Source organism: Pollachius pollachius (assembly GCF_949987615.1).
Source record: "Pollachius pollachius genome assembly, chromosome: 6".
In the NCBI taxonomy this organism is placed as follows: domain Eukaryota; kingdom Metazoa; phylum Chordata; class Actinopteri; order Gadiformes; family Gadidae; genus Pollachius; species Pollachius pollachius.
In genome coordinates, this window is record NC_136939.1 from 23,003,625 (window position 1) to 23,025,621 (window position 21,997).

Genomic DNA, 21,997 nt, shown 5'->3' on the forward strand with positions numbered 1-21,997 from the left:
CTGGGGCGAGCTATATTCTCGCCTTTCTCCTTTGTAAAGCGCATTGTATTGCCCTTGGGCCGATATGCAGTTAGCTGCTCCTATTCCTTGATTCGTTCTGCCGCGGCACTCCAAACAATTAATTTCGTTCCAATGTTCGTCCAATCCACTCCAACAGTGGTCCTGCATTGAGTTTAAATCCAACTCTAACGAATAAATGGTCCAGTTTCATAGAATATTTATACATTCCCAGGGCATGTTAAATAAGTGCACGCCCCGCGCTCGTAACACACTTTCATACATCATCCCAGCCAAAATTTGGAATTAATCAAATAAATTTCAGATAAATAATACTGAGATGGCTACTTTTTGGTTGAACACATTTGAACGAAATATTTATGATCCCCCAATGTTGACCTGAAGTCGGTGCGACTGATTGATAGACTGATAGTCGGAATAATAATTGATAGTCGGAATGGCGGTACTAAAAGGTGTCGGAATGGGGGCATGTCGGAATGGCGGCATGTCAGATTATCCTGGATCCAACTCTTGCTGGACTATTTCAGTATTTACCAAGCTCAATTCATAATAAAAGGAACCATTCTTTCCAGACACAGCCACACAATATCAGCCTTTAGAATAGTAGAATATATAGAATATACTTTAGAATATATTTTTTAGCAGTTAGCATTTTATTTCTTCTGGCACTACACATTTGGTGAATGCTTAATAGCCACAATCTTGATTGTATGCATACATTTATTGTTTATTTATGTTTGGTAGAGACGTGCCAGGGAGTGGTTCAAAAGAGCTTTGAGAGACATGTTATACTTTCAAATATAAATATACAGAACCCTTAATACAATTATAGTTCAAATTTGCACTTTTTTCTGTTTTCCACACAGGCATGAAGGATCCATTATTTAGATATTTAAATGCTCACATACAAATCTCCAATGTTTAAAGTACATGGCCACAGGGTTGCTTTTTCAATTCACATATTGTTACCAACAGCATCGTCTTTAGGGAAACTGTTCGTACACTATAATTCACCATGTCCAATTGTCCAACACTGGATCTAAATACAAAATGTATGAATCAGCATACCAAACTGTAAAACAAGTCTCAAAGGCAAACACCAAGTTGTGCATTAATCAATGTTTTGGTTATGGCCGACATCCCCAATATAGAGACCAGAAGGGTCTCAGAAGGGTCTCTGGCTTGCTTCACAACTGGGAGAGAGGAACACTTTCTTCTCATGGTCTCATTAGGGGATAGGGAACAACATTGTAATGCTCAGCCCTGATGCCTCAAAGAAAATGTAGATAAGTTCAACGTTTTTGTGTGGTTCTTCCTCTAGAACAGAAGGCTGAAGACAGACTATTTGATTTTGGCCAGAGCCAAGGCGCGTCGTTCTGTGTTCTGGAACAAGGCCCGGACCAGGCTCTTCATCTCGGGGCCCGAGAACTCCATGGCCAGGGGCCCCTTCCCCTCCGCCCACCTGCAGAGAGACATGGAGCGGTGAGGAGCCGCTGCTAGCGCCACAGCGCCACACCGTGAGGAGCCGCTGCTAGCGCCACAGCGCTACACCGTGAGGAGCCGCTGCTAGCGCCACAGCGCCACACCGTGAGGAGCCGCTGCTAGCGCCACACCGTGAGGAGCCGCTGCTAGCGCCACAGCGCCACACCGTGAGGAGCCGCTGCTAGCGCCGCAGCGCTACACCGTGAGGAGCCGCTGCTAGCGCCGCAGCGCTACACCGTGAGGAGCCGCTGCTAGCGCCGCAGCGCTACACCGTGAGGAGCCGCTGCTAGCGCCACAGTGCTACACCGTGAGGAGCCGCTGCTAGCGCCGCAGCGCTACACCGTGAGGAGCCGCTGCTAGCGCCACAGTGCTACACCGTGAGGAGCCGCTGCTAGCGCCGCAGCGCTACACCGTGAGGAGCCGCTGCTAGCGCCACAGCGCTACTAGTTGTGTTCTGAATTAATGATCGTATATCGGGATATATATTGGCATCATGGAAAAGTCCTCATCGAAGAGAACAGCTCTGCCTGAAAGGCTTTGCGTGTGCCTTCACTCCTTAAATAAAGACGGTACACTTTGTTGTACCACTGTACCACCGTGTCACAGTGTTCCTTGGAGGACAATACCCATCAGCTAAGAGTAGTGGTCTCCACTAACGCCCCAAAAACAAACGACATGCGCGTCTTACTCTCAAACGTTGGTGGTATGTTGGGCTGTAGAGAAGTGCTAACGTTAACCAGATAATCCCCTGTCAAGCATTGAGCAACATCCTTCCCTACAATATACAGTCCTGTACTTCTAGCAGACAACAAGGTGGCCATATGACATTGTTTCGGTAGTGGTGTAGCCTGCTACTCTTGGCCGGTTTGTTTTCGCCTCCGATGATGATGACGATGCCATGTTAGCAGTCCAGCAGACCCGGCCATGCATCTCTGAGGTGCAGTGAAAAAGAGCCCCCACCTGTTGACGATCTCCTGGAGGTTGGCCCGCAGCACAATCACCAACTCCTTGAAGGTCATCCACCTCTTGACGAAGAGCGGGACCTCCTCCTGGTAGACGCTGTTCTTGCTCTCTTCTGCCAGCGGGACGAAGACCAGCGGCCCTTCCACGATGAGGGTCTGACACAGCGTGTGGAGGTGCTCCCCGTCCTCAGACGAGATGTCCTGCGGGTCGTTAGCGGGATGCTTAATGCTTCGTATCAACACTTATATTGGTGAAAAGGCTCCTCATTGACTCCAAAAGAGAACGAGAAGAATTCTCTGAAACAAAAAGTACAGCCTCGAGAAGCCGTCCTAGAAGAATACTAGTCTGGTTTCTAATATCGTTATGGTTTTATGATAAGGGTCTCAAATACTGACTGGGGTGGGGTTGGCAACAATAAAAAGAAAACAACCAAAAGGTCACCTCTAGCAACATGATTTTGGCCATGACTTCAGAGATGGCCGTGTTGAGGAGACTTCCCATGGCCTTACAGTAGATGTTTACTGGGAGCACATCCTGCCACACGATGCCCAGCTGCTTCAACTGATGAATGACCTGCAAAAAACTTTCAGGTCAATGGAACAGCTGCAATGCCATCTCAACTAATATGTCCTTCACATTTGCCTGACTAAACTCAACCCCGATATGCAAACAAATGAAACCCAAATATGCATGTTCCCAGAGGCTGTTTAAGTGTTTAATATGAGTTGAGCCATAATACTTTCTGGCAGACTAGCATACACCACCTCTAAGGAAACCAAAGTAGCCTCATGAGACTATCCTGATCTGGAAAGTTCAAGTTGCGTTTCTCTCTGCAGAAACGTATGGCCTGGAGCCCACTGAAAGCATCCCAATCAGGACTGAGGGGGGGGGTTTAGTCCATGACCAAGCAACAAACGCTGCAGTCTGCAAAATCCCAAAACAATGGCAGCGCCCGAGAGAATAGTAGCAAGCGACAGAGCAAACCAACCCGTTACATCCAAAATAGACCAATAACGATGTTAAAAGGAGAGCAAGTCTATTTAGCACCATTCAAACACAATGCCATTCACAATGAAAAGAAATATGCAAGGAAGGACTTTTCTTTGCTTTAATTATGACCCAATATGGCAAGAGGATCAAGTGGTTATTAGATGTGATTGGCTGGAGTTATTTTTGTTTAACAAAGTAATGCCACGCCCATATGCAGATATATCAGACTGATATCTGACCCAAAGTTAAATATCTTCCTGCTCAAATGCTAGTTGGCTTTTTATTTAGCAACGCTAGTCGATGCATTTTAAAATATGTTATTCTCTGGGGCGGAGCCAACATCCCTTGTGTATCATGGCTGTACCTGTCTCACTGCCTTGCTGGCGGCGGTGTAGTTCTCCTCGTCCTCCAGGTTTGAGAAGTTGCGTGCGGTGGACAGACGTTCCAACAGCTCTGCCTTCTGGGTGTTGAGCTGGGCTAGGAAGCACTGTGCACCTGAAGGACACACTGGTCAACAAGAGGAAGCACTGTGCACCTGAAGGACACACTGGTCAACAAGAGGAAGCCCTGTGTACTTTGATCATGAGATTAAGTCAACTCATCGTGAGACCCAGACAGTTATTATATATAATACATATACATAAGTACATACATAGTTTCAATGTATGTGATCAGATAACGTAAAACTTAAAGTTTCCATTTAATCAGGACATTTGTCCTCAGACTGTTAAGTACGGTATTCATAAGCATATCGTGATATTTATGGCTGCTCGCATTCAGTTGGGTGGCCCTGCTGTCCAAATATATACGAGCACAAGTCAGAGAGCCTTGCTTTGTCCTGACGGTCAGCCAGCATCCCGGCAGTGAGTCCAGACCGGCCTGCCTTACAGAATAACACTCTGCATTAATCCAAGAAATAGGTTTTCCCTTTGGCAAAAACGCAGGACCCTGAGTCCTAAAACCATAACAATTCACTGACCCAGCTTCCTGAAGCCGGGCACCATGTCGACGAAGGTGGCAATGCCGTCGCTGAGGGGCTGGGGCAGGTGGGGCCGGAAGCTGTGGCCCAGGATGAGCAGGTGGTGGGCCAGGTACATGCAGTTGTTGTGCTGGATGGCCGCCAGGTGAGGGAACTTCAGCAGGTTCTCTCTGAACACGAGACAAAACAGAAACAGGTCAGGGGGGAAGGATTTAGTGGAAGGTCTTTGTGGCCCAGTGTTGAGTGCAGTGCTCGACCGAGACGCAAAGCATCCTTTGGTCAAACGTTCTTTAGACTGGTGGACATAGTCCGGTAGCTTGTCAACACAATCAAAGGGCTGAACCAGCTTTTCCTATGGCATCTTAAGAGGACTGACCCCCTCAACATCACTAAAGAGATGTCCGCCTTTTTCATGTGTTCACGCCGATGCTCTTGGCTGCAGAGCGCCCAGGTCTCTTGTAATGCCGAGTTTTACTTTTACACCCAAGCGTGTATGTTTATAGCCCTGTTCTAAAGAACTAGGTAGGTGTGGGGCCCCCTTTACATCCAGAATAACGGAGGAGGCTGTTAAAACACTTCCTATCCTAGGCGTTATAAATACTGTAAATCGTCACAGAGCCCATTATACACCATTGTTCCACCTTTCCCTGTTTAGACTTGTAGTATTCGGATTGTTTACCATCTGCACGTTTCATGTTCACGTTTTCGCCACCAACTTCATCCTCAACTTCAAATACAAGCACAGATGTTTGCATTTAGGGCGAGTGTTACCATGAATATCTTACTTGTGGTAAGTAGGCACGACGTCGTAGAACAACTGGAAAATGTTTCTCACAGTGAAGAAAAGCTGCATGGCACTGAAAAAGCAATGAAAAAGACAAACACACACTTAAGCTGTCAGTTGGGATGCATTTTTTACACTTGCAGATCATCCCATTTCAACCAGTGATCATCATAACATCATGCTGGGTAATAAGCTTAAATTGCACAGAATACTCAAATTAAACACAACACAAGAAGATTAATACGCTCGCTCGACTTTAGGGATTTGCCACCTTTCACTATGTCTGAGCGCTAAGCCTGCTGGAAGGGAGGAGGAGCCGGGTTCGAGTCAACCCGGGGAGGAAGCAGCATGAAGGGCTTGGCCAGCATCAGTGCTCCACGTTGGTGCTACCGCCGACTGCCGCAGCACTAGCTGACTTGGGACCCGTGGCGTACAACAGAGAAGCCCCAGCCTACCACTGCACGGAGCTCCCCACGGCCTCTCGCTGGGTGTTCAAAGCCAGCTCCATCAGCTGCTGGACAGACTCGCTGATGCGGCAGACGGGGAGACACAGGGTCCTGGAGGAGAGCTGCTGGTGGCCATCCAGCCTCACCTCCTCCTCGCTGGACATCTTCTGCTGCTTCCCGGGGGCCTCCGAGCCCTGAGCCGGCAGCTTGGGGAGGGTCAACTTGGTCTCTGGTTTGATCTGGACGCCCGACAGAAATAAGAAGTAGGATAATGTCTTAGAAAGGATGCGAACAACAACATACACCTTCTCCCAAACCAACAAATTGGCTTATAAGAGAAAAGAAAACCAAATACCCTGTTTGAGCTTGTCACCATCCTCATATATTTTATCCCAAATGTATTCAAAATTTAGAAACGTAAACGCTTTTTGACGTAAAAAGAAAAATATATAAAAATAAGTAATAATGTAGAATTACCCCCCCCCCCCTGAATTTTGCCGGGTGTGTCGAGTTTGCACCCAGATAATCTGGGCTGTTTCTTCAGCGGCAAAGCGGTGTGTCTGGAACACCAGAACCCCAGACACACGTTTGGACGTACTCTGACGGTGTTGTGCATCTTGGAGGTCATGAGCTTGCGCGCCGCCACAATGACGTCTTTACACTTCTTGCTGGCAAAGTGACAGTTTACGTCCTTGGCGTATTTGAGCAGGTCTGTGGAGTCACTCTGCAAGTACTGCATGTCCTTCAGGGAGCTCTCGAACTCCTGCGTCTCCTTGATCACCTTCAGAGGGGACGACAAACATGAGGAAACTCCTGACCGATCAACCAGACGGGATATCACGCACTCATAATGAGTCTTTGCATAAAGAAGGAGATATGCAGATGCCGGACAGATGAGGGGACAATAGGAGAGTAGACGCTTTACGTCCTTCTATACATTTTGTATGCATCACATGCATGTTGACTGAGGTATTGATCCTGGGGACGTCCCTGGACCACAGCGGCATACCACATTGTAGTTCTCCAGCTGGCTGCTCTTGGTGGGAATGGAGTGGACCAGACACTCATGGATGATGCAATGGGACAGCTCCTCCCAGATCATCTCTCCCAGGATGGCAGAGAGCTTCTTCTCGCCCACAGACATGTCTGAGACCAAACACAAGCAGACCTTTTACAATCAATCTGTTAGAATAGGCGGGCAAAATTAATTGGGGGTCTTTCAATTTAGTGAACGTGCTACACATAGATGACGCTTTAAGATATTTATTCCAACTAGTTCCAATATCCTAGGACGAAGAAGCCCTGAATGGAAATATAACAGTAATGTATAAATACATAACTAGGTTGAAACCACATTTCTGAAATTCATAATAAATGTATACAACCTGAATTAAATAAATGTATTATTTGACATGATTGCTGAATTCCAGTTTACACCGTTTTTTACAACTTTTGTTTCAAAAGGAGCTTTTACACCTCAATTATTCTCTTTGGCGCCTCGTTAATCCCACAAATGACTAGCTACTTAATTATTTAATTACTGTAAATAAGTATTGAACATTTGTTTTTAATTGGTTTGTATTAGGGATGTCCCGATCCACGGCATCGGTCCGATATTGGCCAATTACGCTGGATTTTCATGATTAATTATTTTCCATGTACCTCGGTAAACTATACATTTTTACGATGTAATGAGAAGAACATAGTGCAAAAATGAAGAACTAACAAGCTAGCGCAACAGGCTAAATTGATAGCGCAACAGGGTTAGGGTAGTAGTGGTTAGGGTTAGGGTTAGGTAGTGGTTAGGGATTGAAAGAAGGATGATGGGATTGAGTGACGTAGCAGTTGAGCAGTTGGATGTGGATTTCCATTAGGGCTGTCCCCTGAAAGTCGACGATTCGAATCATCAGTCAGGAAACCCTGCAGTCGACTCAGAGAATCTCAGTCGACTGCGGGGTTTCCCGCCGTCTTCCTTTATTATTTTTTTATTATTATTATTTTTTTTTTTTTTTCGTCAGTGAGTGGTGTGCATTAATAGCTCTTATGATAAAAATAAAGACAAGCTTTATTTAGACACTGTCCATGTCACTGTGCCAATTGATTCATTGTAACTTTGTTTGACAGAATCTCGCATAGGGAAGCGGCTGTCTCCCCTTACATTATTGCTAGATTTTCTCTAGGAGCGCAGTCAGTGTGGCGACACAGCGCTGTGTATTCTTTCGGGCTCAATAAATGCAATCAGATCGTGAACACGGGGCTCATAAAGTGGATTATCCACTAGCCTATACATGAGCCCCGTGTTCATTATCGGACCGCACTATGGGCAGGAGCCTAATTAAAACCCGACAGGAATAAGTTGGCTACAATTCCGACGAGTTTGATTGACAGAAAACTGTTCAGGTGAGAACCTAATGAGCGCAACGCGCAAGCATATATAAAAGGCCTATAGTCTACCAAAACAGAGTGTTAATAGAAAGAAAACTCATTTTTTAAACCTCCAAAAGACTTGCCCCGCACGGCCGCCGAATAGTCGAATCTCTGGCCTGAAAAGGCAGATCTGATTCGACTCAGAAAATCGAGTCGGGGACAGTCCTAATTTCCATGTCCTACAGGCTGCAGCCAGACCCTTCTCGAGCGGTGCGCACATTCTCTTACACTTCCAACTACTTCAGAATTCGTACCTTGGTCAATTTTTTACCGTTAACCTCCGTTCAAAGGTTTAACAATTCAACACAATTGTATCTTCAATAATAATGAAAGCAGAATTTTGATATCAATTAAACTTTTATCAGAATCACAGTTTCATTTCATAAGGGCTTCGTATACTTCCAGTTGGTCTAATTGAGTTACGTTGAGGCTTGAGCGCAAGGACGTTCAGGCAGTGTTGCCAGATAAGGCTGGAATGCGATAGCCCAAGGTGGCTATGAAAGCTAACCCTTGCGGATGTCGCGGAGACTAAACAACGTCAATATTTAAACTAGAAACACCATGTCAAGCTTAAACGGTTAGGTAATTTCAAGTTAGTGGCTCTAACTTTCTCTGTGGGGACCCCCGTTTGTATGGCTAAAGGCTTGCTGCTTGCTATATCCGGGTGTACTCCCGGTAGAAGCTAATGCTAAAAACAATGCTTGCCTGTCCAATAGTAATTAGGGGTAAGACCCATTAGACCTGTCACTCAAACCTCAGTTGTAAGGCGATTTGATTCATGATGTATAGTCGAGCTGGCGTTGACTGTAATGTTGATGTTCTTTAAGTTCTTGTTCGATTATTTCAAGTTGAAGTTCTACATAAATGTAAATGTAATTTTGAGGGTTGTTTTATTTTAGCTCATGTACCTGTGTCCCTGCACACGGAGTGCGTGTGCGTGTGTAATGTAGTCAAGTCAATTAGGTCGGATTCAAGCACAATTTGGATGAAACGGGGGGGGGAAATAATGTACTGTGTCGGACACAGGTGCTGGTTGGGTAGGGCGCCTGAACAGCGCGGATCGGTCGCGGGTTTTGCGATTGCGAGCGAGACTTCTCCGGTGCTGGAGATGTTATTCAGGCGCAGAGGAGTAAACTACAACCATCCGCAGTGAATGTGTTTTTGCACAGCGATCTAAAGCAGCATGACAAACACCAGTCTTATTCCCCGGCGTTCCATCTAATGTGTCTAATTTTCCTTCGGGTGCGGGTCGGGCGTCGGTATCAATTTACAGCGGACCTGGTTGGGTGCGGAATGTAATTCCCGGGTACGGGCGGTTGCGGGTTGGCAAAATAAGATCTGGGTATTGATTCTCGGCCATTGTGGAGAAGGAATTGGGGAAGGAACGTTGGCTTTGACTCTCTGAAGTCCAGATTGAACTGCAACTTCAGACTGATGTGGAAGGACCAGAGACGTCGGAGAACCCGACGCATTCGTTTATTCATAATATCATCTCAAAACGACTGCGTCAGGACGTCTCTGGTTCTTCCATCAATCTGGAGTAGACTGGACCACGACTCCGGGGGCTCCGGTGGAAGACAATCGCGGGCAACAATCCCTTTCTCCTCCATGTCGCGATTCAGTCTACTTCCGATTGATGTGGAAGTGGAAGAACCAGAGACGTCGGAGAACCCAACGCAGGCGTTTGAGATTCATAATATCGTCTGTAGGCGCAAACAGCTTTTGGCCGTGATATCATATATAATATTATTTTAGATGTCCATCTATTGTATTCAGTGTTTCCCCTAGATTTCTTTGTAGCGGTGGTGCTATGAGTTGTTAACCTAGCAACGCTAGAGGGATCCGGGGGCATGCCCCCCCCAGAAGAAACTTTTGAAAGAAAACCTGTAAATTGTCACTTGTGGTGATATTTTTTTGGGAAAATTGACAGATTGCGCTTCCAAATATGACATAACAACCAACAGAGTCAAGGTATCTGCTGAGACCAGATCAATGTGAAAATGTGCGTGGGCAGCATTTTTAGCATTTTCTTTTTGCAGTGGTGCTGACAATCCAGCGGCGGCGGGGCTGCTGGATGCATATAGGGGAAGCACTGTTGTAGTATATCATTTAGATAGAGCTCCCGGTCTCCTGCCGCAGCTCCCGGAGCGTTCTAGAATTTATTGCAGAACACAGCCAAAAGCTGTGTGCGCCGGATGATATTATGAATAAACGACTGCGTTTCTGGTACTACATCATTGCTTCTTTAGCGCTCGTGTGATCTACCGGTCGCACGGGTCACACGGTAACGTCAAAATCCATACCGTAGCGCAAATTCACACTGGTGTACTCTCGATACCGTTTATTCATATACCCTTAAGCCCTGCCCACTGGGCACTGATCTGTGATAGGTCTGTAGCGTCAGTGGATCCCACCCCCTAGGCGGGTTTAAAAATGAGTGCTTGTAGTTTTTTAGAGCCCCCCCCCCCGAACACTTCCTGCTTTAAATGAAGCAAAAATCATAATTTTGTGTCATTTAAAGCAGGAAGTGTTAGAGGTAGATACAGACTTCTCCCGTCTCAGGGGAAAATGATGGAATGATGCAAGACCATTCAAAAATGTGACTGGGTTTCTAACGATACAAAGCTTAATGCAAATGGTTGAAGTGCCCCTTTAATGTCATCTCATTGACTGTCAGTGTGTTCTTTACAGACCTTGTGAGGTTTGTGTGTGTGAGAGATAGACGAGAGGTTCCTTGTATACCGCATAACGTCATAGTTAATAATCAGGTTGCGTTTAGGTGTGTATTCTGGAAGTTGCCATTGCAGAAGTATATGATTTATCAGTTTTCTGGCAATATACGTTTTGGGCAGGTTTTTGGTTGATTGGGCGGTTTTTAGTGTATAGTTGTCCTGGAAATGCCAACAGAGCAGCTCAGCTATTCTATATTTTATCTCAAATGTATTCAAACTTGATCACATTAGCTATTTGTTTAACTCTTCACTTTATTTGTTTCCAACCATTTTACATTTTTTTTTAAATGGTGTGCATGTTTACATTGTATGTTCAAATCCCTTCACTTGAGCCATTTAACATTTCTTTACATCTTAAACTATGTGGCTTTGCCAAAACATATTTTCAACATCACTTTGCACTACAGCCCTCACCGCATTTTCTGCAGGAAATGCACTTTCTAGTTTTTATTTGTTCAAGTATAAAAATATCGGACTGATATCGGTATCGGCGGCTGGGCAAAGGCTACGGTATCGTTATCGGAAGTGAAAAAGTGGTATCGGGACATCCCTAATCCGTATTAGTGGACTGATGCAATCATAAATTGAGTGTATTCCCATAAATGCCTTTTCCATTATAAATGTATTATGTTTCAAATGCCCTCGTTATTGAACACCATGCTGATGCATTGACTCACCCAAGAGGTGAGAGTGCAGTGTTCTGAGGACCAGCAGCAGCTTGGTGTACACCTGGGAGGGGGAGGAGTGATCTGTTTCGAGCTCAGCTTCCAGGTGCTCCACGGTCAGGGTGGGGCCGTCGCTGTTGTCCGTCACCCTCACCGATAAACCCCGGTGGACAATGAGTGGCCTCAGCATGTTCTTCAGCAGAACCTGGCCTATGAGGGGGAGAGGACCAGAGGGGCTAGCGGGTGAGAAGAACCCTTCAATCCAGCATTTATGGCTTCACTTTGCATTCAGATACGTTTGAATGTAAAGTGTTCAAAACGCTTGATTGTTCTATTAAAATTAAGATGGCATTGGTCAAATCTGTTTATCATGAATATTCAAAGGCAAAGTTTAAAGGCAGAATCTATCTCTTTAACTTTAAAATCAGCTGAAAAGAAAATGCGTAACATTGACCTACGGCATCATGTCAGGGTCACAGTTAGCACCAGAGAGCATTAGCTCCACAGTGACGTTGTCCACACAGAACGACCAAAACAAACTACAAAGCAAATGGCAACCGTGTCTACAAGCCAGCCAGGTAAGAGTCTAATCATTTGTTTGTTTCTAAACTATTGTCCACTTTACCAAATAGTCGTTTTGTTGTCACATCCTCTCAGTGTATTCTCCCGTCATTGGCCGCCAGCCGCCACAGACGAAATTGAATGAGAGAGCATGATTCTCTGGCTTGCAAACGCACAAGCTAACGTAGCTTACTCCAACTTGCAATGCTAGGGTGCAGTCGCTGCAGTCAGGGCTGCCGGGTCGACCTATCAGGTGCAGTCGCTGCAGTCAGGGCTACCGGGTCGACCTATCAGGTGCAGTCGCTGCAGTCTGGGCTGCCGGGTCGACCTATCAGGTGCAGTCGCTGCAGTCAGGGCTACCGGGTCGACCTATCAGGTGCAGTCGCTGCAGTCAGGGCTGCTGGGTCAACCTATCAGGTGCCGGTTGCGTGAGCTGCATTAATGGCATGCAGACATTTAATGAATAGGGATTGACTGAGCCGTCTTACTGAAGAGCTTGATCTTGTAGTGAAGGTCTCCCTGCATAGCCAGGGCTTGGAGGATGGAGCTGAGCTGAGCAGGACAACCGGGGTCACCATCTTTACCGCAGATGAGGGTTAACTTCAACTCTGTTTTCAGGGACCATCTCGGGTTGGTGGGTTCTGGATCAGGGCAACAAGTACTTAGAACAGAACCTATTTTAATTACCTGGGTTCATGCGTAAACACATTCTTAAAAAAACTGCCTGGTAATCACCAGCTCCTCAAATCAGGTACATCTTAGCTGATTATAAATATTTTGATTTTGTTTTCAGCCAAACACTACTTTCAGGTCACTGCAGAGGACTGATCGTTATAAAGGATCTTGGTCTTGTTTTGAAATTTAAAAAAAACAAACATTAATGTCTCCATTGTTTTGACGACCAATGGGATGTCCTTGAGGCCGACCATGGGCAAATCTGTTTAACAACACCAAGTACCATGGAGGTGAATGAACCACGATTACTTCATTCTTTGGGAGACATCCCAAAGCATGTCTTACCCTTTGAAGAGGGTAACTTCCAGATGGCCAGACGCTTCCACTCGGCACCGAGGTGGTAGATGAAGTTCTCCCTCTGAACGATCAACTCCGAGCCCAGTGCACGCAAAAGGGGCAGCTCGGAACTCTTCCATGTTTTCAGCGAATCAACACTCAGCTGTGCCTGAGAACCGTACACACCACAAATTCATCAGTTCAGTTATTCATTAGGAGGTTATTTGTCTCATGAAATAAGAGTGTAAGAAAACCCCTCCGGCAGTGCGACTGTCTCCAAGATTAGATCTGAAGCGTTTGTCGATGCTCTTACCTGTTCTAACAACTTGGCAGCATCCACATATCTATTGTCTGCAAAGGCTTTGCTGAAGTCCTCCATTGCATTGTGGAACTAACAAACACGGACACAACCGGGAATGGGTTAACACCTCAATAATAAAACAAAGACAGAAGATAAAGACCTTTTAAGGAGGATGCTAAAAATGTAAATTGGCCAAAGAATATGAACATATGTATTTAACCTTGAACAGAGAATCCTCTCATTATAAAAACTAAACAAAGATAATAGACAGACATTGTATCTTATTTTAAAGACAAAAGACAAACCATAATTATAAACGTTTGCAATGTTATTATTGTAATGAATATTCATACGTGGTAGTGTATATACTTTGTGAAAACTCAGTATGTTTTGCATGAATCTTTAAGAGCTTTTAATCAAAACAAAAGCATTAGAGGTAGATGAAGGCTTTTATACAATTAGACAAAATGTTGAGGAGCTGAAAATGACACGGTCTGGGCTAGTCATAATATTGTCTACGTTTTCTAACGCTAGTTTATAAAACAAGGTTACTTCTGCAGATTAATTTTTCACCATCTCAAGCAATGGGTAATGTATGTATGACAACCATGAATGTCTCTATTAGCTCCTCCATGTTTTAATTGGTCAGTAAATGGTTGGGTGAAGCAAACCTCTTTTAAGTGTCCCAGCATAGTCAATATGATTGTGTTTTTCTCCAGCTGCTGCTTCACTTTGGCATACTCTGCCAGCGAACAATGGATATTCTGCTGAACCTGTGGCCAAAGAATCAGTCACCAAAACAGAAACAATACAAGCGCAATGGATGAATACAAGGGTTCTGATGCAACTTCAGCTTGTCGTAGTGCTGATGGGCCAGAATTCATGGGAGTTGTCTTCAAAAGCCTGCTACCACCACCTTTACTATGATGGTTTTGTATTTCAAAGTGGTCAGCCAGTTGGTTGATCAATGTAATTTTTTCGAATAATACAAGTTATGAAAGGAAAAAATGCATCTTTTACATTCCCAAGTGTGAAAACTGACATTTTACAACAAGTATCTGAAATGTAATGCTCTGATAAATAATCAGTTCTTTAGAAGATTTTGTTGGGGCATACAAGTGATCCAACTCACTTCATTATCAATACAGTCTTTGAGGGCATCCATTTCTCTGGAGACCTTCTCCACCTGGTCCTTCAGCTCCTCAGAGGCTTGAAGACTAGGCAGGAACTCCTTATACCGCTTGTTAATCATGTCACATACCGCCTCCTGGTGGATATAAAATGCCGATAACATAAGAATAAGAATTTACAGTGAGTGAAATACATAAGCACGCTTTTTAACTGTCAACCACATCTATCAATACAAGAAATACACCGCATACATGGTCAATCCCGTTGAGTGTCCGTTATAATACCGATCAGTTCAATAGTAGAATGGAATAGAATATGTTGCTGTCAAAATATTAAATCGAGTAAAGCAGAATGTGTAAGAACATCTACTCATATTTTGAGAAGGGGGGAGATGATGAAAAACACGCCTCTATTAGTGCGCCAAGTTCATTACCATGTTTCACAGCTGCAAGATGTTTCTGTTTATTTGGCTATATAGATGGCTATTGAGAGATGCGATGCTACGGGTTAGATCCCACCAGGTTTCAGTCTTTATTCTGGGTTGTTGAGGATGAATGACCCAATCAGTATTCTTCATTAGCGACCCGTCATCAGACGTCAACAAACAAATCATCAACTTGTCATCTTCTAAATGTAGGGGCGATTGTATGAACACTGTCACAAGTTGACTCACTACAAAGCTCAACTCGTTAAGAAGTACGACACCAACTAGTCTGTTGGTATGTGCGTGGTTCAAACTTATGTTACAGTAATTAAAGAGCCTATTTGACAAGGCTAGCGGAGGGACGTTATGCTAGCGGAGGGACGCTGTGCTAGTTCGCGCCTTACCTTCGTGTCCTCCACCCTTCGTGATATCTTGCATATTTTACTAGCAAGGTCTTCTTTCTCTAGTTTTCCCGAGCTCGCAAGCACCTCGGTGACAAAAGATGCCATTGTCAACTCTCAATTAACCGTAATATTATCTTAGTTCAGGTAAACTTTTCCCCCATCCAACTTGTTCTTCTTCTTCTATTGTCTTCTTCTTCTGTGATACTAACTGCGACCGCCATCTACTGGACTGAGGTGCAATTCAATGGGTATTTTTTCAAAGAAATGGAATCAAAATGAAAATTATAAAAAAAAACAAAATAAATCTAAAAACAAAACAAAAAAAAAGAATACTGAATCTTGTTTTTGCTAACTGTGTACCTTTGATAAATGTTACTATGGAACACTTCTTTTGTCGTTTTCCAAATGGTACTTTAATGTGTGTGACTGCCCCCCAGTGCTCAGCTTCAGTCAGAACATTCAATGTGTTGTAGCAAACCTAGGATGTTAGGTCATATTAGTGTAACGTCACTTATTGTGTTTTTTATCTGGGTTTTATGTCACTGTTATCGTACCACTGCTGAACTGTCAGGTATGTCAGTGTGTTGCCATGGCTCCAGGGGTGGATGGGTCTCAGGCCCTGGGTGGTTATAAATATGTGTATCGGTTGCATACATTTCAAGAGATTAAACCAAATGCTTATGCTTTCTGAGTCGAAACCAAGATAAAAATGTGTGCTGCCAAGTGTTCATGACCATGTTAAACATTATGCGTATGTTTAACACACACACACACACACACACACACACACACACACACACACACACACACACACACACACACACACACACACACAAAACAAAATACAGCAGATATATAAACATTATAGATTAAATATGCATCTCATAGCAGAAAGTAATACAATATAAATAAATAAAGTGGCTTGAAACAGAATTTAGAGAAAATGATTGGTAGTTTGAAAGTATTTAAATTTAACAAATTCCTAACGTGTTAAATTCAGATATGATTAATGACGAGAACAATTAGCGTAAAGATTATCGGCCAACTATTGGCCATTCCACTGAGATGGTTCGTAACAGCGGGCCAATCACAGAGCGCGGCGGCGGCAGTCTATCTATGGGGTTTCCGGTCTGAAGAATGTCAACTATTCAACATGGAGACCACCGTCGAAAAGCTAGAGGCGATGGTAAGCTATTCGCCTCCAATGGTGGTTTGGTCCAGAACTATTACAAATACATGTTGTTTTAATACATTTAATATTTCAAAGTTTACTGTTAGCTTGTTATACGTCAGTTTAGAGAAAAATACATGCGCAAAACCGAAACAACACGGTCTCTATTCTGATCCCCCTCGGGAGTGAAAGCGAACGGGTTAAATGTTCTTTAGACATCTTAACATGTCATTTTAGAGGTCCTAAACTGGATAGGGCTGGATGTCCTTTAGTTGTCGGTCCATAAACGGTCCTTTTTAGATTCCTAAACTGTCCTTTAGATGTCCTAAACGGGTTATTGGCTAGAGTTAGATGTCCTTTAGATGTCCTAAACGGATGGTTCGTGTTCGTTTCCGTCCAAAGATGGGTGGATGAGTTCAGGCTGCCTTGGTTTAACGCATAATGTTTGTTTATCCACACAACGACAGGTCCGCTGTGAGGCTCCGAGGCCGACTAGTGCCGGACACTGGCCGCCTTATGAGGCTAGGGACCCAATAACACCACAACGTACATAACGCAGCACCGGTGGTCCTCTCTGGGTCTGTTCCCATAGTAAGAGAGCAGAAAACCAACAGGAATCTGAATCGATAAATGTATTTTCAGAGGAAATTTAAAAAAAATGGGATTGTAAAAGCATCACAGATCCTCTAGTATAAGTATTACCTATCATATATACTCTAGTATCATCTAGCATAGAACCTCTAGTATTGTCATCTGATGAATGAAATGTTGGGCCAAGCGTTACCAAGCTTGAAACTTAATTAAAAAAGATCAGACAACACGGTTTGGAGTATACATTGTTTTGTATGTGTGGCGGCTGTGTTCATTTGTTTAAATGAAATCTAAAGTATGAGCCATTAATGGTTCAATTAAACAAAATGTACTAACAAAGACAAACAAATGTTAACATAACTGTTGTCCATCTGCTATGAACCCACCTGACAATGCTGCTGGCAGGTGCTCTGACTTCATTGCACTACTGTATTGGACAGCTAGCAGTGCAATAGTATTGTCAAAGCATCTGATGGTTGCTGAGATCAACTCTCCTGACAACACAGTTTCAACTCAGTTGATCTGAAATGGCTCTTACAGTGTGTCTATAAAGTGGTGTCCTGCTGCTGTTCATCAGTAATCTTGCATTTACCAGAAAATCCTGCAACCCTATCAGTATTGCCCCTGCTGTCCACTGAGTTCAGAGTAGTGCAATATTGCTTATAGGGTTTCAGTGTTGGTCTTAAAACTTGGCTCATGGCAGCATGCAATGACTGGTCTATAATGTTTATTTTTTTGGTAAAAATAAACTGTTTTTAAAGATTCTGGTTCTTTTTATTTCATATGAATGGATTCATACCAAAAAGATTGCAAGCTACAAACAATTTTAAGGTTAATTTAACGCCTTTTGTCAGAAATTATTATCTATCATGAGATAGTAGCCGGTACTTCATGAGCCCTAGCCAGGGCAATTCTGTCTCTTATAAGACAACAAGTACTGTTACTGTTTGAGGTCAAATTATTCAAATTGTGTCCACAGCCTTATACCATTATACACTAACCTAAATTTATAGAATAGGAATGTTTGGTGTAGATGCCAAAATTAAAGAGGACTATTTAAAAAAAAAATACAAATGACAAGTTTGATAACTACGAGTGGTTTGATAATTGGTTAGAAAACACTGGCTTGTATACAAATAATAAAATATGATCCTCTGAATCTCCCCCTTGAAACGACCCTTATAGGTCATACAGTATGCAGTAATGCCAGGTAGAAGCCTAGCTGTTCTAATTCTTTGAGATCAAAAATAATATAATCACTGTAGGCAAATACTTATGGTTTCAATATCTGTATCTGATTTGTTTTAAGATGGCATCACCCGTGTCCCCTTTAGTTTTGGGTACACTTCATGACAACTTCAATGCATTGTTAGCTCCACTTTCTCCTAGAACAGGGCCTGAGATGGAGATATTGGGTCCTTCAGCTGCTTCTGTAGCTGCTTTCGCCACATTTAGATTAGAAAAATAGCTAAATAATACTTCAGCCTTTCTAAAAGACAGCAATTGTATTAGTATAACCAATACGAAGAGTAACTCATATGACGGTATGATTTAAAATCTCAAAAAAAAAAAAAAAATCTTGGTTTTGTCTAAAGCTTTGAGCTTTGGATTTATTTTTTATTTTTTGTATTTATCGATATATATTTTAAATCCATAGCTTATGTACTAATGAATGACTTATTGGAACTATTTTTTCAGTTCCAGAAGTCTGAGGCGGACCTGGACTACATCGAGAAACGGCTGAAGCTGGACTTCATCAACGCCCACCACACCGGAGATGGGGCCCCAGCCGAGGTCTCTCCCCTCCCTTGATCAGCCATCTTAAAATACATCTGTACTATCGACATTATCGGAAACCAAATCATGCATATTAATCGAGTCAAGCATCACACTTGCAACAAATACATTTTTTCGATTGCATCATATTTAATTCAAAGTAATTGAGCGGTGCACAAAGAAGAGGCCAAATATAATATTGAACGAAAAAATTACTTATGTAGGCAAGTGTATAGTTATTAATGTCTTGTTTTATTCCAACAGGAAAATGTAGTTGGGTTGCTGGATTCCCTGGGTCGGATCAAGGCCAAACACGCAGCACTGTCCACACAGGTGAAGGACATCGCCACCGCCCAGAAGGAGTCCATGGACTCTATCAGAGGCCAGCTGGATGGTACTCTGCAGCTCCTGCAGCACTTCCAACAGTCAGACCATTCTAAGGCAAGTGTCCCCTAAACCACATGAATCCCAACACCATGATCAACTCTAGCAGATTATCTCTGGGATTTTTTTAAGTTTACAATACGTTGATGGTCAGTTCAGCTGTGATTTAACATTTTTACGAAGGGGTTTAGCAGTAAAAGTCTGGATTTACAATCAACCATCAAGTAAATGATGTATACAATGCAAATTACATATAAAAGGTTGATTTCTGTTTTCAGTTGATAAAGTTACATTTAATGCTGTGGTGTAAATGTACAGATCTCCCCACTGACTGAAGAAGAGAAGGAGGCAGCAGAGCTCTGTGCTCAGGGTCCTTCGCAAAGCATGACAGATGTAAGTCAAAACCAGTCGTGGTTACCATCAGCCAAAGTGTGCGTGCACGCTTGAAACGCTGTCCAAAAATGTAATTCACTATTAAAAGAAATTTAACTAAACCTAATCTTGCTTGTACAGGTTACACCAGTTGTCAAACAAGAGCAGCAACAAAGTGAGTCAATGTAATGTTTGCCATCATTCTTAATCGGCCAATCATCTGGTTTAACAAGATTTCATTACATAGGCTACTAGCATGCCTGTGGATTGGTTGATTTCCTCTGACTGCTTAACAGACATTTGAAGGAAACGGGACAGACTTCTGTGTCTAGGATTTATCTCTTTTAAAAAAAATACTTACTTTGCTTGAAATTACATTTAATGTCAACGCAACATTTAAACAATCCTCTCCTCACACATAACTGATTGCATTCTTGTTTTGAAACATTAAAATGTCTAAAGTCATTCATCTAATAGCAAACAAAAGTCGATTTACCCCTTCTCCATTCTCTTCTTCTCAGAAACATCTAGGACAGACAGGTTGGCGGATGTTAGTTGACCGACCAACACTTTCGACTGTGCCAGCATCTGTCCCCTTAAATACAGGTTGGTGACATGGCCGTCTATGTGGGCCTACTCCTATGTTTAAAGTGATGCCCTCTTTCCACAAGCAGAAACTCAAACACCAGCTCATCTTTATTACTGATGCCTTTGAGAATGTTTGGGATCACCCGGATCAAGAGACGTAATGTTCCCACAAGGTGAATGCTATGAAAAGTGTAGAGATGTTAGCAGACTTGAGGAGCCCCAACAGGCCCCCTCGTCATGGGTTACTCCAGCTAAGACAGAGTCTTTCAGATCCCAACGGACAATCATCTCCCAGCACCTCCACTATCAAGAGGTTTTATTCCTGCAGATGCTGAAGAATTTCAACCTGCCGCAGAAAACGATGGTCAAGTTGTACATCATGGAGTCCATCAACATCCTTATATTGTGATGCTTTGTCTTTTATGCTGCAACCTAACCAAGTCACCCTCCGTGAATGTGCAAGGAATTCAGATTCTGTTCTGTAAACAATGTGACATTGAATCCATTAAAAGATGCTCTCCCCAGATCTGGCATGGCAGCGGTTTTTGAACACAATGATTAATTACAAAATGTGAAATTGCCCTATTTTTTTTTTAAGGATTATTGGATTGGATTGACTCAATATAGGCAATAAAGGATTGGATTTTTAAGACTCATCCAATAGAGAAAAGAATCGGAATTGAAAAATAACAATTAATTTCAGAAAGGAGAAGGTTAAGTCCATTTTAATTACAGAGCATTAAATCAGTCTGGTGTTATGTTACAAGTGCTGCTCACAAAACAAGTTTTAGCTGTTTCAAATAGCTCAAGAAATGGTTCCTTGGCTCTGAAGGCATTGCTGAATGAATGTTGTATACTTTGCTGTATGATTATTATTTTTTTTGTTTCACAGTGGCCACCTAACCCTTCAGAAGATGCATCAGTGGAAAAAAAAAAAGATCCTGCAACACCTTTTAGTAGCGATAGAAAAGAAAGGCCAGGTTCGCTTTTTCACATGCGACGGCTAAATACATATTAGAGACAAACATGGGTAATTTTGGTGCACCACAGCAAAGCCATTACATTCCATTTTTTTGTGTGGATTTAAACATACAAGTCTCAACGTTTTTGTGGACTTGAATATAGCATGCCTTTCAGTGGACCACAAAAGTTTGCACCTTTTAAAAATGTGGTTGAATTATGTTTTTACAACATGCTAATTTCTGAACAATCAATACAAGATCTACGATGTATTACACTATTCCTATAATACTTTCAAGCTTAGGATGAGCAAATGAACATTTGGAGCTGAATATGTGGAACAATTGACTGATAACTTGCTAGGAAATGCATACGGTTTCAGAATAAATGTATCAAAAAGACTTGTTTGATTTCTAAAACGTACTACTAATGGCTTAACTTGACGTTTACAGCGGTTAAAGAACAAATTATTTCGGCAGAACATTGCCAAATCAACACCAGTACATTGTCAATAACATTTTAAGAATTGTGAAACAACAATAACAATGTAAAAATTTCTACTTTAAGTTAATACAAAATTGTAAGTTAAGCTTTTTCAACAATAATTCTCACCACATTCTCAACGTCTGACTTCAGAAAGAAAACGCGTCTTCAGTCGTTTGAGATGCCGGTGAGGTGCTTCCTGTTGTGGTGGTTGATCTTCTATTAATCTCTATCAGCATGTTCCTCACCTGGGGCTTCCCTGGCCATTCAGGGAGCAGATACTTCCATTAACCAGTACCGAGGTGTAACCATTACACTCGCTCTCTATACTTGGCAGCAATGGGCAGATTAATG

At 42.9% G+C, this 21,997-nt stretch overlaps 2 protein-coding genes across 3 annotated transcripts; one reads left to right on the forward strand and one right to left on the reverse strand.

The window, feature by feature from the left end:
* Positions 1-681: 681 nt before the first annotated feature.
* zw10 (zw10 kinetochore protein) lies at positions 682-15,488 on the reverse strand. Its single transcript, XM_079737963.1, has 16 exons — positions 15,319-15,488; positions 14,492-14,626; positions 14,031-14,132; positions 13,372-13,449; positions 13,068-13,227; positions 12,536-12,688; positions 11,499-11,696; positions 6,672-6,808; positions 6,261-6,443; positions 5,672-5,901; positions 5,218-5,289; positions 4,433-4,602; positions 3,818-3,948; positions 2,905-3,036; positions 2,461-2,663; positions 682-1,480 (listed from the first exon to the last, which is right to left on the reverse strand). The coding sequence occupies exons 1-16, from the start codon at positions 15,421-15,423 to the stop codon at positions 1,360-1,362; spliced, it is 2,310 nt and encodes a 769-aa protein (XP_079594089.1). The 5' UTR covers positions 15,424-15,488; the 3' UTR covers positions 682-1,359.
* Positions 15,489-16,453: 965 nt separating this feature from the next.
* ska2 (spindle and kinetochore associated complex subunit 2) lies at positions 16,454-21,561 on the forward strand. 2 transcript variants are annotated; one of them, XM_079737758.1, is made up of 7 exons: positions 16,454-16,504; positions 18,779-18,874; positions 19,121-19,297; positions 19,559-19,633; positions 19,754-19,787; positions 20,134-20,218; positions 21,093-21,561. In XM_079737758.1, exons 1-6 carry the CDS (start codon positions 16,472-16,474, stop codon positions 20,169-20,171), a joined length of 453 nt encoding a protein of 150 aa, XP_079593884.1. In that variant the 5' UTR covers positions 16,454-16,471; the 3' UTR covers positions 20,172-20,218; positions 21,093-21,561. The 2 variants fall into 2 exon arrangements, with proteins under 2 accessions (XP_079593884.1, XP_079593885.1); XM_079737759.1 differs by lacking the exon at positions 21,093-21,561 and adding an exon at positions 20,529-21,058.
* Positions 21,562-21,997: the final 436 nt, after the last annotated feature.